This window comes from Tursiops truncatus, chromosome 11 (assembly GCF_011762595.2).
Source record: "Tursiops truncatus isolate mTurTru1 chromosome 11, mTurTru1.mat.Y, whole genome shotgun sequence".
Taxonomy (NCBI): domain Eukaryota; kingdom Metazoa; phylum Chordata; class Mammalia; order Artiodactyla; family Delphinidae; genus Tursiops; species Tursiops truncatus.
In genome coordinates this window covers 69,514,075-69,527,306 of record NC_047044.1, presented here as the reverse complement: position 1 = coordinate 69,527,306, position 13,232 = coordinate 69,514,075, and the positions used below count along the sequence as shown (strand labels likewise).

Sequence of the window (13,232 nt, the reverse complement as noted above, 5' to 3'; positions counted from 1 at the left end):
CTAACAGCTATAAGAGGAAATCAACAGTAACACAATTAATAGTGGGGGACTTTAACACCTCACTTATACCAATGCACAGATCATTCAAAATGCAAGTAAATAAGGAAAGAGAAGCTTTAAATGACACAATAGACCAGATATATTTAATTGATATTTACAGGACATTCCATCCAAAAACAGCAGATTACACATTCTTCTCATGTGTGCACAGACCATTCTCCAGGACAGATCACATCTTGGGTCACAAATCAAGCCTCAGTAAATTTAAGGAAATTGGAATCATATCAAGCATCTTTTCTGACTACAATGCTATGAGATTAGAAATGAATTACAAGGAAAAAAATGTAAAAAACACAAACACATGGAGGCTAAACAATACGTTACTAAATAACCAAGAGATCACTGAAGAAATCAAAGAGGAAATCAAAAAATACTAGAGACAAATGACAATGAAAACACGACGATCCAAAACCTATGGGATGCAGCAAAAGCAGTTCTAGGAGGGAAGTTTATAGCTATACAAGCCTACCTCAAGAAACAAGAAAAATCTCACATAAACAATCGAAATTTACACCTAAAGGAACTAGAGAAAGAAGCACAAACAAAACCCAAAGTTAGTAGAAGGAAAGAAATCATAAAGATCAGAGCAGAAATAAATGAAATAGAAACAAAGAAAATAGCGAAGATCAATAAAACTAAAAATGGTTCTTTGAGAAGATAAAACTGATAAACCATTAGCCAGACTCATTAAGAGGGAGAGGACTCAAATCAATAAAATTAGAAATGAAAAAGGAGAAGTTACAACAGACACCACAGAAATACAAAGCATCCTAAGAGACTACTACAAGCAAATCTATGCCAATAAAATGGACAACCTGGAAGAAATGGACAAATTCTTAGAAAGGTATAACCTTCCAAGACTGAACCAGGAAGAAATAGAAAATATGAATAGACCAATCACAAGTAATGAAATTGAAACTGTGATTAAAAATCTTCCAACAAACAAAAGTCCAGGACCAGATGGCTTCACAGGTGAATTCTATCAAATGTTTAGAGAAGAGCTAACACCCATCCTTCTCAAACTCTTCCAAAAAATTGCAGGGGAAGGAACACTCCCAAACTCATTCTATGAAGCCACCATCACCCTGATACCAAAACCAGACAAAGATACTACAAAAAAAGAAAATTACAGACCAATATCACTGATGAATATAGATGTAAAAATCCTCAACAACATACTAGCAAACAGAATCCAACAACACATTAAAAGGATCATACACCATGATCAAGTGGGATTTATCCCAGGGATGCAAGGATTCTTCAATACACGCAAATCAATCAATGTGATACACCATATTAGCAAACTGAAGAATAAAAACCATATGATCATCTCAATAGATGCAGAAAAAGCTTTTGACAAAATTCAACACCCATTTATGATAAAAACTCTCCAGAAAGCAGGCAGAAAGGGAATCTACCTCAACATAATAAAGGCCATATACAACAAACCCACAGCAAACATCATTCTCAATGGTGAAAAACTGAGAGGATTTCCTCTAAGATCAGGAAGGAGACAAGGATGTGCACTCTCACCACTATTATTCAACATAGTTTTGCAAGTCCTAGCCACGGCAATCAGAGAAGAAAAAGAAATAAAAGGAATACAAATTGGAAAAGAAGAAGTAAAACTGTCACTCTTGGCAGATGACATGATATTATACATAGAGAATCCTAAAAGTGTCAACAGAAAACTACTAGAGCTAATCAATGAATTTGGTAAAGTTGCAGAATACAAAATTAATGCACAGAAATCTCTTGCATTCCTATACACTAACGATGAAAAATCTGGAAGAGAAATTAAGGAAACATTCCCATTTACCACTGCAACAAAAAGAATAAAATACCTAGGAATAAACCTACCTAGGGAGACAAAAAACCTGTATGCAAAAAACTATAAAACACTGATGAAAGAAATTAAAGATGATACAAACAGATGGAGAGATATATCATGTTCTTGGATTGGAAGAATCAATATTGTGAAAATGACCAAACTACCCAAAGCAATCTACAGATTCAGTGCAATCCCTATCAAATTACCAATGGCATTTTTTACAGAACTAGAGCAAATAATCTTAAAATTTGTATGGAGACACAAAAGATTCCAAATAGCCAAAGCAGTCTTGAGGGGAAAAAACGGAGCTGGAGGGATCAGACTCCCTGACTTCAGACTATACTACAAAGCTACAGTAATCAAGACAATATGGTACTGGCACAAAAACAGAAACATAGATCAATGGAACAAGACAGAAAGCCCAGAGATAAACCCACACACCTATGCTCAACTAATCTATGACAAAGGAGGCAAGGATATACAATGGAGAAAAGACAGTCTCTTCAATAAGTGGTGCTGGGAAAACTGGACAGCTACATGTAAAAGAATGAAATTAGAACACTCCCTAACACCAAACACAAAAATAAACTCAAAATGGATTAAAGACCTAAATATAAGACCGGACACTATAAAACTCTCAGAGGAAAACATAGGAAGAACACTCTTTGACATAAATCACAGCAAGATCTTTTTTGATCCACCTCCTAGAGTAATGGAAATAAAAACAAAAATAAACAAATGGAAACTAATGAAACTTCAAAGCTTTTGCACAGCAAAGGAAATCATAAACAAGATGAAAAGACAACCCTCAGAATGGGAGAAAATATTTGCCAACGGATCAACGGACAAAGGATTAATCTCCAAAATATATAAACAGCTCATGCAGCTCAACATTAAAGAAACAAACAACCCAATCCAGAAATGGGCAGAAAACCTAAATAGATATTTCTCCAAAGAAGACATACAGATGGCCAAGAAGCACATGAAAAGCTGCTCAACATCACTAATCATTAGAGAAATGCAAATCAAAACTACAATGAGGTATCACCTCACACAGGTCAGAATGGCCATCACCAAAAAAATCTACAAACAATAAATGCTGGTGTGGGGAAAAGGGAACCCTCTTGCTCTGTTGGTAGGAATGTAAATTTACACAGCCACTACAGAGAACAGTATGGAGGTTCCTTAAAAAACTAAAAATAGAATTACCATATGATCCAGAAATCCCACTACTGGGCATGTATCCAAAGAAAACCATAATTCAAAAAGAGACAGGTACCACAATGTTCATTGCAGCACCATTTACAATAGCCAGGTCATGGAAGCAACCTAAATGCCCATCGACAGATGAATGGATAAAGAAGATGTGGTACATATATACAATGGAATATTACTCAGCCATAAAAAGGAACAAATTGGGTCATTTGTTGAGACGTGGATTGATCTAGAGACTGTCACATAGAGTGAAGTAAGTCAGAAAGAGAAAAACAAATATCATATATTAACGCATGTATGTGGAACCTAGAAAAATGGTACAGATGAACCGGTTTGCAGGGCAGAAGTTGAGACACAGTTGTAGAGAACAAACGTATGGACACCAAGGGGGGAAAGCTGCGAAGGGGTGGGGCTGGTGGTGTGATGAACTGGGCAAGTGGGATTCACATGTATACACGCATGTGTATAAAACTGATGACTAATAAGAACCTACTGTATAAAAAAGTAAATAAAATAAAATTTAAAAATTTAGAAAAAAAAAGGGCTTCCCTGGTGGCACAGTGGCTGAGAGTCCGCCTGCCAATGCAGGGGACACGGGTTCGTGCCCTGGTCTGGGAGGATGCCACATGCCGCGCAGCGGATGGGCCCGTGAGCCATGGCCGCTTAGCCTGCGCGTCCGGAGCCTGTGCTCCGCAATGGGAGAGGCCACAGTGGTGGGAGGCCTGCATACCACAAAAAAATAAATAAATAAATAAATAATTAAAAAAATTGAGACATCATGCTCTGGATTAAACAGAGCATTTAACAGTAACACTCTCCACAATAACAGTCCTCAAACTTAAAGTTTACTTAAATGCAACAGCAGAAGGTCTTTCATACTTTTAAATCAAACTGAAAAAGATTTTTTTCATTTCTAAATGTCCCTGATAGCCATGAGGCTTTAGTGAAAACCATCTGCATTGTGGAGAGTCAGTGATAAGTCTAGGCATATCCAGCATAAGAATGTGGAAGTCTGAATGAGATGCCTCACCAAAGATGCACCTTAAAGGCACGGATACCTGCACTGTGACTGCAAGAGAAATAAAGATGCTTACAGCCATGTTAAAGGAGACCATTCCCATGGTTCTAACCACCATTATTTAAAGATCAGTTCCTGCACAACTCATTTTCAACTAAAAATTGTCTTCAGACATCTAAGTCAGGTCTTCTTTTTCATAAATATCTAGTGTCATGAATATTCAAGAAGTGTGAAAAGAACTGCTTATACGCAAATGGCAATGAACAATTATCTAACCATTTCAAAAATAAGTTAGCATCACACTGTACAACCTAAACTCTCTCGGAAAAAAAAAAATGAATTAAAGATTTAAATGAAAAAAAAAAGGGGGAAAAAACCCACTGGTAGAAAGTTTTTCTATGCATGACAAAAATAAAAATGATAAGGAAAAAACTGCCAATCTGAATACGTAAAAATTTTAAACTTCACGTGGCATACACTCTGAAAAAAATTTAAGTTAACATGTTGGGGGGAAGTATTTCCAACAGGTATGACACACAGATAATAATCTTAATGTTTTAAAATAGGATTTCTATGTCAAAAGTACACATTATTTTCTCATTAACCTAACCACTTTCCCGTTCAAAAGCACAGAACAACGTTAATTAATTAATTTACTAGTCAGGTTTGTGCTAAGCACTTTACAGCTATGTGAAGTATGATCTTCAGTGAACTGAAATACAAGGTGCAAAATACTGGTTTTTATCTAAGATGTCTCTGCATCAACAAAGCAGAGATTAAGGTGGGTTTAGTAAATAATTCAGCCTTCTTCACTGTTCACTGCCTAACTCCTCTCTTCTTCAAAAATAACTGCAGGGAAGAGGCAAAAAATTTCTCCCCCAAAAAACAATAGCGCAAAAATAGTGGTCAAATCATTCTCAGTTAAATCAATGGTTCTCAATCTTTGGCTTTATAACAACACCCTGGAGCACATATCTAAAATATAGATTCCCAAGCCCCACTCCCAGGGACTCTGGTTTAACAGGTCTGGACTGGGGCCTGAGGACATTTTTCCCAGAGGTCAGAAACTGGAAAAAAAAAAAAAATCATTTAAAATTTAAATGATCAAAACCATCAATGAATTAGCTATAATTTTATTGTGCCAGGCACCATACCAAGTAATCTACACAAGCTATTTTTTTCAATTCCCACAAACAACCCAATTATCACAGATACTCTTACCTCTTTGTAACTGATGAGGAAATGTGTTCAAGGTTAACACAGCCAGTAAGTGGCAAAGCTGAAGTCTGTTTCCAAAGCCCTGACTCTTCCCACTCTACATTTTCAGTATATCCTACTAGTTAGTGTTCCTGGGACCCAGCAGAAACCATAACTTGATGGCCTGACCAGATCTGAAAAGGAAAGTAAGGTGACTACCTCCCAGTTAACAGTCATTCACAGTAAGGGTATGACGGGTCCAGAAATGGTATCACTGAAATGCCTAGTAGTTTCTTGATTCCCTACTACCGATATGCTGTACAGCCTCAATGGGATGAAATCTTGATAATCGCTGTCATCAGTGAACTGTGAGAATTTAATCACCCAGAGTATCTAAAAAGCCAGAGCATGGTTTAACTCCTTCTGAAGTACTGACATCTGGTCAGTGCTTTAAGGTAAGTGCTTTAGATTGAAAACCTTAAATACAGTCTGTCCACACTGAGCACCTTCAGAGTCCCTCTATGTGGAAGAGCCACCACCTCCTGAGCATTCCTCTCCACTGGCGCAGCACTCCCCTCCAGCGCCAGTCATGGGATTCTGTCTGCAGTATGGATGTGCAAGGAACACAGCCCAGAGAACCAGAGGCCCCCATCCCAGGCAACATTGGCTGATCCAAGGATGGGCATGTAATGCAAGTCCAATGAGAGCCTTTTTCTAAAATTTTCTACTTGAGATTAGTGATGAAACACTACAAGAAGTTGAAAGACCCCAGGAACAAAGCCTGTCTACAGCAGAAGAGAAAGAGTCCCCAGTCCTTGAGGTCCCTGGAACTGCCCGGGGAATTCTTCCTTCAATCCTGTTCCTTCCAGCAACCCATATAAGCCTATAAATATCTGTTTTGCTGAAGTCATTTTTAATGGACTTTGGTGACTGACAACTAAGAATTCTGATTACTATAAATTAATTAAGGTAAATACAAACTACATTTTACAGGTAAGAAAAGTGAAGCAGAGAGGTGGTCAAGGTTTCACAGGAAACAGGGCCAGAATGAGACCACAGGTTTGTCTGACACTAAGATCTACCCATTTTCTAAATACCAAAATAATGGATTCAAACAAAATGAACTCACTAATAATAAATTTCACTGAAAAATTGCTTCCATCATTTTCTAGTTTTTACTTTGAGAACGTGCAAGGACATTTCCAAGTATTTTGTTGTCGTGGAATTCTGTGCAATGAATATTTTCTATAAGGTTTGACCACTGGAACCTATTGGGTATAACCATAATCCCATGTTTCAAATGAGAGAGAGAAATAATAGTTTTACTCTTTGAGGTAAGATAGCTTTAAAAAAAGTAGGAATGCAATGATAAGTCCTACCAAAAAAAGGAAGATGTTGCTTGCCTCATAGCCCCATTTTCCACTGATGTAACGCTATCTAGACTAGGTTCTTATCACAGCAGCTTTATAGAAAGAGCACTTGCAGAGCAATCAAAGGATACATAGTTTGCAATGCTGGTACTGATGCCCTCTGCACCTCCACCAAACTATACATAGGAAAAGAGCTTAAGAATACCTACTCCATATCCCATGGTAGCCAAAAAAGTTGACTAAACTCTATGAGAAATCTAAAAAGATGTTATAAATGATAATATTTAAAATGAAGAGTCCTGATGTCTTAGGAATCTTCTGACCTTAATCAAATCATAGGCTACAAACAATCCAGCTTTTCCAGGGTGCTCCTCTGCCCACACTTCTTTACAAAGAATGATACACCTTCAGGTGTTTTTTTTTTTTTTGCGGTACGCGGGCCTCTCACTGTTGCGGCCTATCCCGTTGCGGAGCACAGGCTCCGGACGCGCAGGCTCAGCGGCCATGGCTCACGGGTCCAGCCGCTACGCGGCACGTGGGATCTTCCCGGACGGGGGCACGAACCCGCGTCCCCTGCATCGGCAGGCGGACTCTCAACCACTGCGCCACCAGGGAAGCCCATACACCTTCAGTTTTAACTCAAATGTGTGCCTCATTTAACATGAGTAATTATGTTGCCCAGAGGACCTGTAATATACAGCTTTTTAGCTGACTCGACTGACACATCAAGATTCAGATTTCAGTAATGGCTCTATAAAACATTCATTAAAACTGAAGCACTTACTTTCTGAATTTCAAATAATGTAATTTTGTTAAAATTAGCTAGCCAAGCAGATACAATTTATAAAAATTTGTCACAAAATATTAAGTATCTCAGACAAGGTACTAAAAATGAATGTTACTCTAACAGATTGAAATGCTAATATCATAGTCCACTTTCATTCAATGTTTTGATAAAAATGTTGCTTCCTGACAATTCTACCCAATGCAAAAATAGCTTCTTCCCCATAACTTTAAATAAATGCTTCACTGGAACATAACAGACCACCATTAGCTTTTCATGAGCTCATCCAGGTCTTCAGTCACGGCCTCTCCCAGAACAGATAATAGCGTTGACAAACCTGGCTCTGGAAAGTAGTTCTGCTTTTATGAACAGAGTCCTGACTGTAATCAAATCACAGGGTGAAAACAGGACAATCCAGCTTTTCCATGCTGCTCCTCTGCCCAAACGTCCCCTTTCATTTTGGGAATGGCCATCAACTCTCAGAAGAACATTAACAGCCTACAGCTGATCTGCGCTCCCTCCTATCAGCCCGTAGGAAGTTTTTCATATCAAAGCAGCCTTTGCCTCTTACTAAGGGAGCACACGGAGTAAGAGAGGTGCCCACAAACAGAGGAGCCTCGTTTTCAAGGAAGTGGAAACGCTCAGATTTTGTTAAGCATTCGTAATGCGTTGCTTTTTCCATTTAAATCTCATGTTGATTCCAACTCTGACAGTGATCTGTGTAAATCTACTTAAGTCATTATGCTTTTTAAATTCCGATTTTTAAAGAGAAACACCTCTATTCCAACGCACAAAAGACGTGGGCATGTTAAGTATCGCTTATTTTTCTTAACTTGCTGTAAGTTTCACGACAGCCCGATCGTTTCCTAAAGAAAAATTCACAGTCCGCAGAAATGGTCTATCCAAATTTAACTAACCGGCAAATAATGAAAATTTTAAGCGTTAACAGGAAATTTAAATGTCCCATTCAGGAGGGGGGAAAAAACTGAACTAGGGCGCCAGCCCGATGTTTAAATATCTCAACTTGAACGCCATGGAAACAAGAGGGAATTCCCACTAGCCTGACAGCAAGAAGGCTTTGCAAGGACCCTCGTATTTTCAACGAATTCTAAGAAAACAGGAAAAAGAAAATGCAACTGTCAACTAAGAGTTGAAAATTAATTTCTAACTGCTGTGAATAGTGCCTAAAGAATGGGTCTGAAGACAAACACAAAAAGCGTGGGGTGCTCTCGGGCTGGAGCAGCGCTGGGCTCACCCCCAGGGTGAGGAGGAGGGAAACGAGCAAAGGGGATCAGAGTCTGCGGCAAAGAAGCGGGAGACGCGGGCCTGGTGGCGGGAGGCGCGGGGCTGACCCGCAGGCAGCCCGGGCCGGGCGTAGCCCAGCGCCCCCGCGCCCCCCGCCCCGGCCCCCGACAGGGAACGGCCCGTACCTGTCAGACCGGCCGGGATGCGCCGCGGGGCCCGCGCTGCCCGCCCCTCTCCCGGCGCCGCGTCCGCCGCCCGCGAGCCAGGAAGCCGCTGCGGCCTGCGGCTTCCCGCTACCGCCGCCCGCTCCTTCCTCCAAGGACACGGCGAGCTGGCTGAAGGCGTAGAGGAGCGAGCAGAAGCCACAGGCCAGGCACAGCACCACGACGCGCAGGTAGCGCCGCATCACGCCGTCCCCGCGCCGCCGCCGCTGCCGTCGCCGCCGCGCCCGCCCGGGCGAACTGGCGCGGAGGGAGCGACACCACGCAGCCGCCGGCGCAACAAGTTCCTCCTTCGCCACGGCCTCGCGCCCGCCCCCCTTCCTCCCTGCCTCCCTTCGCTCTCCGCCCACCACCTTCGAGAGCGCGCGGACACCCCGCCCCGGAGCCCCGGCCCCGCCTCCGCCGCGGGCCTCTTCCCAGAAGGTGGGCGGCCGGACGCGCCGGCGCACTGAGCGCGAGGGGGGCAGGGCGCGCCGGGTGGGCTGGGGCCCGCGGGACGCCGGACGCGGCTAGCGCAGGGTCTTGGGCCACCGGCGACCCCGGGAGGGCGACTCTCGAGCCCTGTGGCTCCCAACTGCGGACGAAATGATTGGGGTATTTGAGGCAACCGACCCAAATTTAAATGATGGTTCTTCCACGTGGTAATTTGGGACGCTGAAAGCCCTAAATTCTCTGAGCGTGTTTCTTCGTCTCTAAAATGGAGATGACATCCTCATCATAGGGTGCTTGTAAAGATAAAATTGCTTAACGCACGAAAAAACCCTTGCACTTAGACGGCACTTGATCGAGCCATTTCTCACTTACATCCTTCTCAGCAGGGACTTCCCCAGCCTCTAAGATTCTATAATACAGTCGGTTCGAGCCATTTTCACCCAGATGTCTAATTACCTCCTAATGCCCTTTAGGATGCATATCTCGCCTCCCATCGAGGTTGTAAGTTCCTATAAGGCTGATGAGGTTCAACCTTTTACGCCTTTTTGATCCTCCTCACAGCTCACCATTCGCATGTCCAAAACAATTAATATTCTCCCTAAAGAGCTTTGCCTTTAGCTTTCCATTTCTTTTCCCTCTTTCTCAGCCATATTTTCACTCCATTCATTTATTGAACATTTACAAAGCATGTGCCAAGCACTGTGTGAGTACCTTGGGGTACAAAGACGCCTAGTTGGGGCATGGGGGTGGGACAGTGGATACTTGTTAAGTGCAATACGACCATACAGACATTAGGATATAAGCCTGTAAAGGTGTGGGCACACATACAAAACGGAGCAATCAGTTCTGCCTGCGGGCATGGTTAAGAGACACTTCATAATGTTAAAATGAAACACAGACGCCAGACTTGAAAATTCCCTGAGCGAACAAAACCAGTTAGTCATACAAGCAAAGCTTAATTTAGCTTATTTTGCGGGATAAGAGGTTAACTTGACCTGGGTCACTTTTTGCTTATGCATGTGAAAATCATAAGCAGACCTTAAATAGTTCCCGAAAATTGGTATGAGGTAACCACTAACCAATTCCCTTTCATTTAAGAAAAGTCTAGGAGGGGTGGGCAAAATGGGTGAAGCGGGGGTGACTTACCTGGTGGTCCAGTGGCTAAGACTCTGCACTCCCAGTGCAGGGGGCCCGGGTTGGATCCCTGGTCAGAGAACTAGATCCCGCATGCCGCCACTAAAGATCCCGCACACGACTAGGAAGATCCAATGTGCCACAACTAAGACCCGGAGCGGCCAAATACTTTTTTTTTTTTTTTTTTAATGGGTGAAGAGGGTCAACTGTACGGTGATGGACGATAATTAGACTTGTGGTGGTGATGACTTTGCAGAGTATATAGGTGTTGAATTATAATGCTGTACACTTGAAACTTATATAATAAAAAATAATTTAAAAACAAAGAAAGAAAAGCAGTTGAATACTCAACGTTTGAAGTTTAAACTGCAAAAAAAATGAAAAGAAAGGAAAAGAGGACATTATAATATTTTAACCAGTCACTGTAGAGAATACACACTCAGTCTTCACAGAATATACTCCTGAGCCTCATTCCATATTTTGGTTTGAGTGCTCCCAGTTTGCTGTCTTTTTGGTGTACACACAATAAACTTTTACTAATAACTATGTAAGTGACTCACAGGTTTTACTTCTGTTTTTTGTGAACTTTTGACTGTAGCAAAAGTGGCCCTAGAGTCTAGGGTGTGGTAAGAGAAGTAATTCCAGGCTGAGGAATCAGTGAAACAGGCTCTTGGGTCAGGGAGCTGTGAAAAGTTTGATATCACCAGTTAAGTGAATGCAAAAGAGGAGAAGATGAGCTATAAGACTAGAGGTTGAAGGGGCCAGATATCGGAATGCCTTATTTAGTACAGCAAGGAGTTTGAACATAATCTGGCAAGGAGCTTGAACGTAAAATGTTGAACCATTGAAGGGTTTTTAAATTAGGAAATAACATGGTCACATTTGCCTTTTAGAGAGCAGATTCTGGCTGCAGTGTAGAGGCTGGGACAGATTGAGATTGGAGCCAGAAAGCAGCTACAGTGCCAGAAAGTGAGGGAAAGGAGGCTTTAAACACACACACACACACACACACACTCTCTCTCTCTCTCTCTCTCCATGGAGAAAAATCATGCTGTTAAACTGTTCAAATTGCAGTTGGAGCTTTGAAGAGTTTGGCCATGAGAAACAAGATATGGAAATGCTGTATAATTAGTGGTAGTTCTTCATTTGGAATCCCTACACCAAATAAGTGACCATGGGAAAGTCACTAAACAAATTTAAGCCTCAGTTTCTTACCCTATAAGGATTAAATTTCTTGCCTTACTTGACAAAAAATGAAAACTAGCATGCTATCAAGCTGTGAATAGAATGAAAACACACACTTACTCATTCAATAAACATTTATTGAATATATTCTACATGCCAGACAAGGGACTATTCTGTACTGCCCCCAAAACTGGAGACAGGCAAGTAAAAACCACGACAATATAAAGTTAATCCTTTCACTACACCTTACAATTCTTAGAGAAATAAAGATAAACTTAATGAGGTACAAAGATGGATGACAAAAGCATTTATAAGAACAGAAAATAGATTTTCAGAGAGAAAACTAAAGGATATGGTACCAAGAAACTAGAGTAAGAGCTAGCACTCAAAGTACGTTTAACTTAAAGAGATGGTAACTACAATTGTTTCTATTTCAACAAACTAAATGTAATGAAAATAAAGAATAATTTAATGACCCAGAGATTTTTAAAATACTAGAATGGCAATATTCATTTCTGTGACAATATATGGGAAGAGCATATCCGGAAGAACAATCATCCATTTACTTGACATCAGGGTTCTGGACCATATCATCCCTTTAGGTTCCTTTTAATCCTGTAATTAAAAAGGAAATTCTGTTGAAAAGTATGTAAGGCATTCCAAAAATAGAAATGATTTTTGTATTACCCACACACTGTCCCATCTGGTTATCCTGGAGTATAAGGAGCTGTGTGAATACTTCTGATCATTTCCAGGATTCACACATTTTGATATTCCTAAAATTAATTGTAAATTATTGAAAATATTTTTTGCCATAATGGTTAGGCATTTCTTTCACTTACTGTGTGTATGTATGTGTTCTTAAGTCTATTTTTTCATCTCTAGACCACCCTTTTAATTCTCTAGTGACAGGCTGGCTATATCCAAATTTTTTTTTTTTTTTTTTTTTTTTTTTTTTTTTTTTTCAGTACGCGGGCCTCTCACTGTTGTGGCCTCTCCCGTTGCGGAACACAGGCTCCGTACGCACAGGCTCAGCGGCCATGGCTCACGGGCCCAGCCGCTCCGCGGCATGTGGGATCTTCCCGGACTGGGGCACAAACCCGCGTGCCTTGCATCGGTAGGCGGACTCCCAACCACTGCGCCACCAGGGAAGCCCCTATATCCAAATTTTTAATCAATATTGATCTTCCCTTCATTCTGTCAAAAAAGGTAAATTTAGGTGGACAAAAAAATTTAAAAGTAGCAACATTAGTTGTTTAAATTATGGAGATAGAGACCTTCTCCATGACCTGAAAAACTCTCGGATTCAGGATAATCCGAATCTCAACAATCGTATATTCAAAAGATTAATCTTGATTTTTCATATAGCTCCTAGTACATGCTGGATATATGGTAGACATTCAATTAATGAGTTTTGGGGGGTTTTTAAATGTCTTTTCCAAGACACTCTAGAGCAAATTTAGGTCCTGCTCAGCATTTCCTTCCCAATTCTACCTTTTAGTACTTCTTTAAAAAAAAAAAAAAGACATCCTGTGGGGGA

General features: G+C 41.0%; 1 protein-coding gene across 2 annotated transcripts in view; it reads right to left on the bottom strand.

Moving 5' to 3' along the window:
• GXYLT1 (glucoside xylosyltransferase 1) overlaps positions 1 to 9,245 on the bottom strand; it is a 52,415-nt gene extending 43,170 nt beyond the window's left edge. Inside the window, exon 1 of one of the 2 annotated variants that reach the window (XM_019934615.3) lies at positions 8,906 to 9,245. In XM_019934615.3, coding sequence (XP_019790174.1) covers positions 8,906 to 9,126 — 221 coding nt within the window. In that variant the 5' untranslated portion in view covers positions 9,127 to 9,245. The remainder of the gene's footprint in view (positions 1 to 8,905) is intronic. The other variant, XM_019934616.3, reaches the window with a different exon arrangement.
• Positions 9,246 to 13,232: the final 3,987 nt, after the last annotated feature.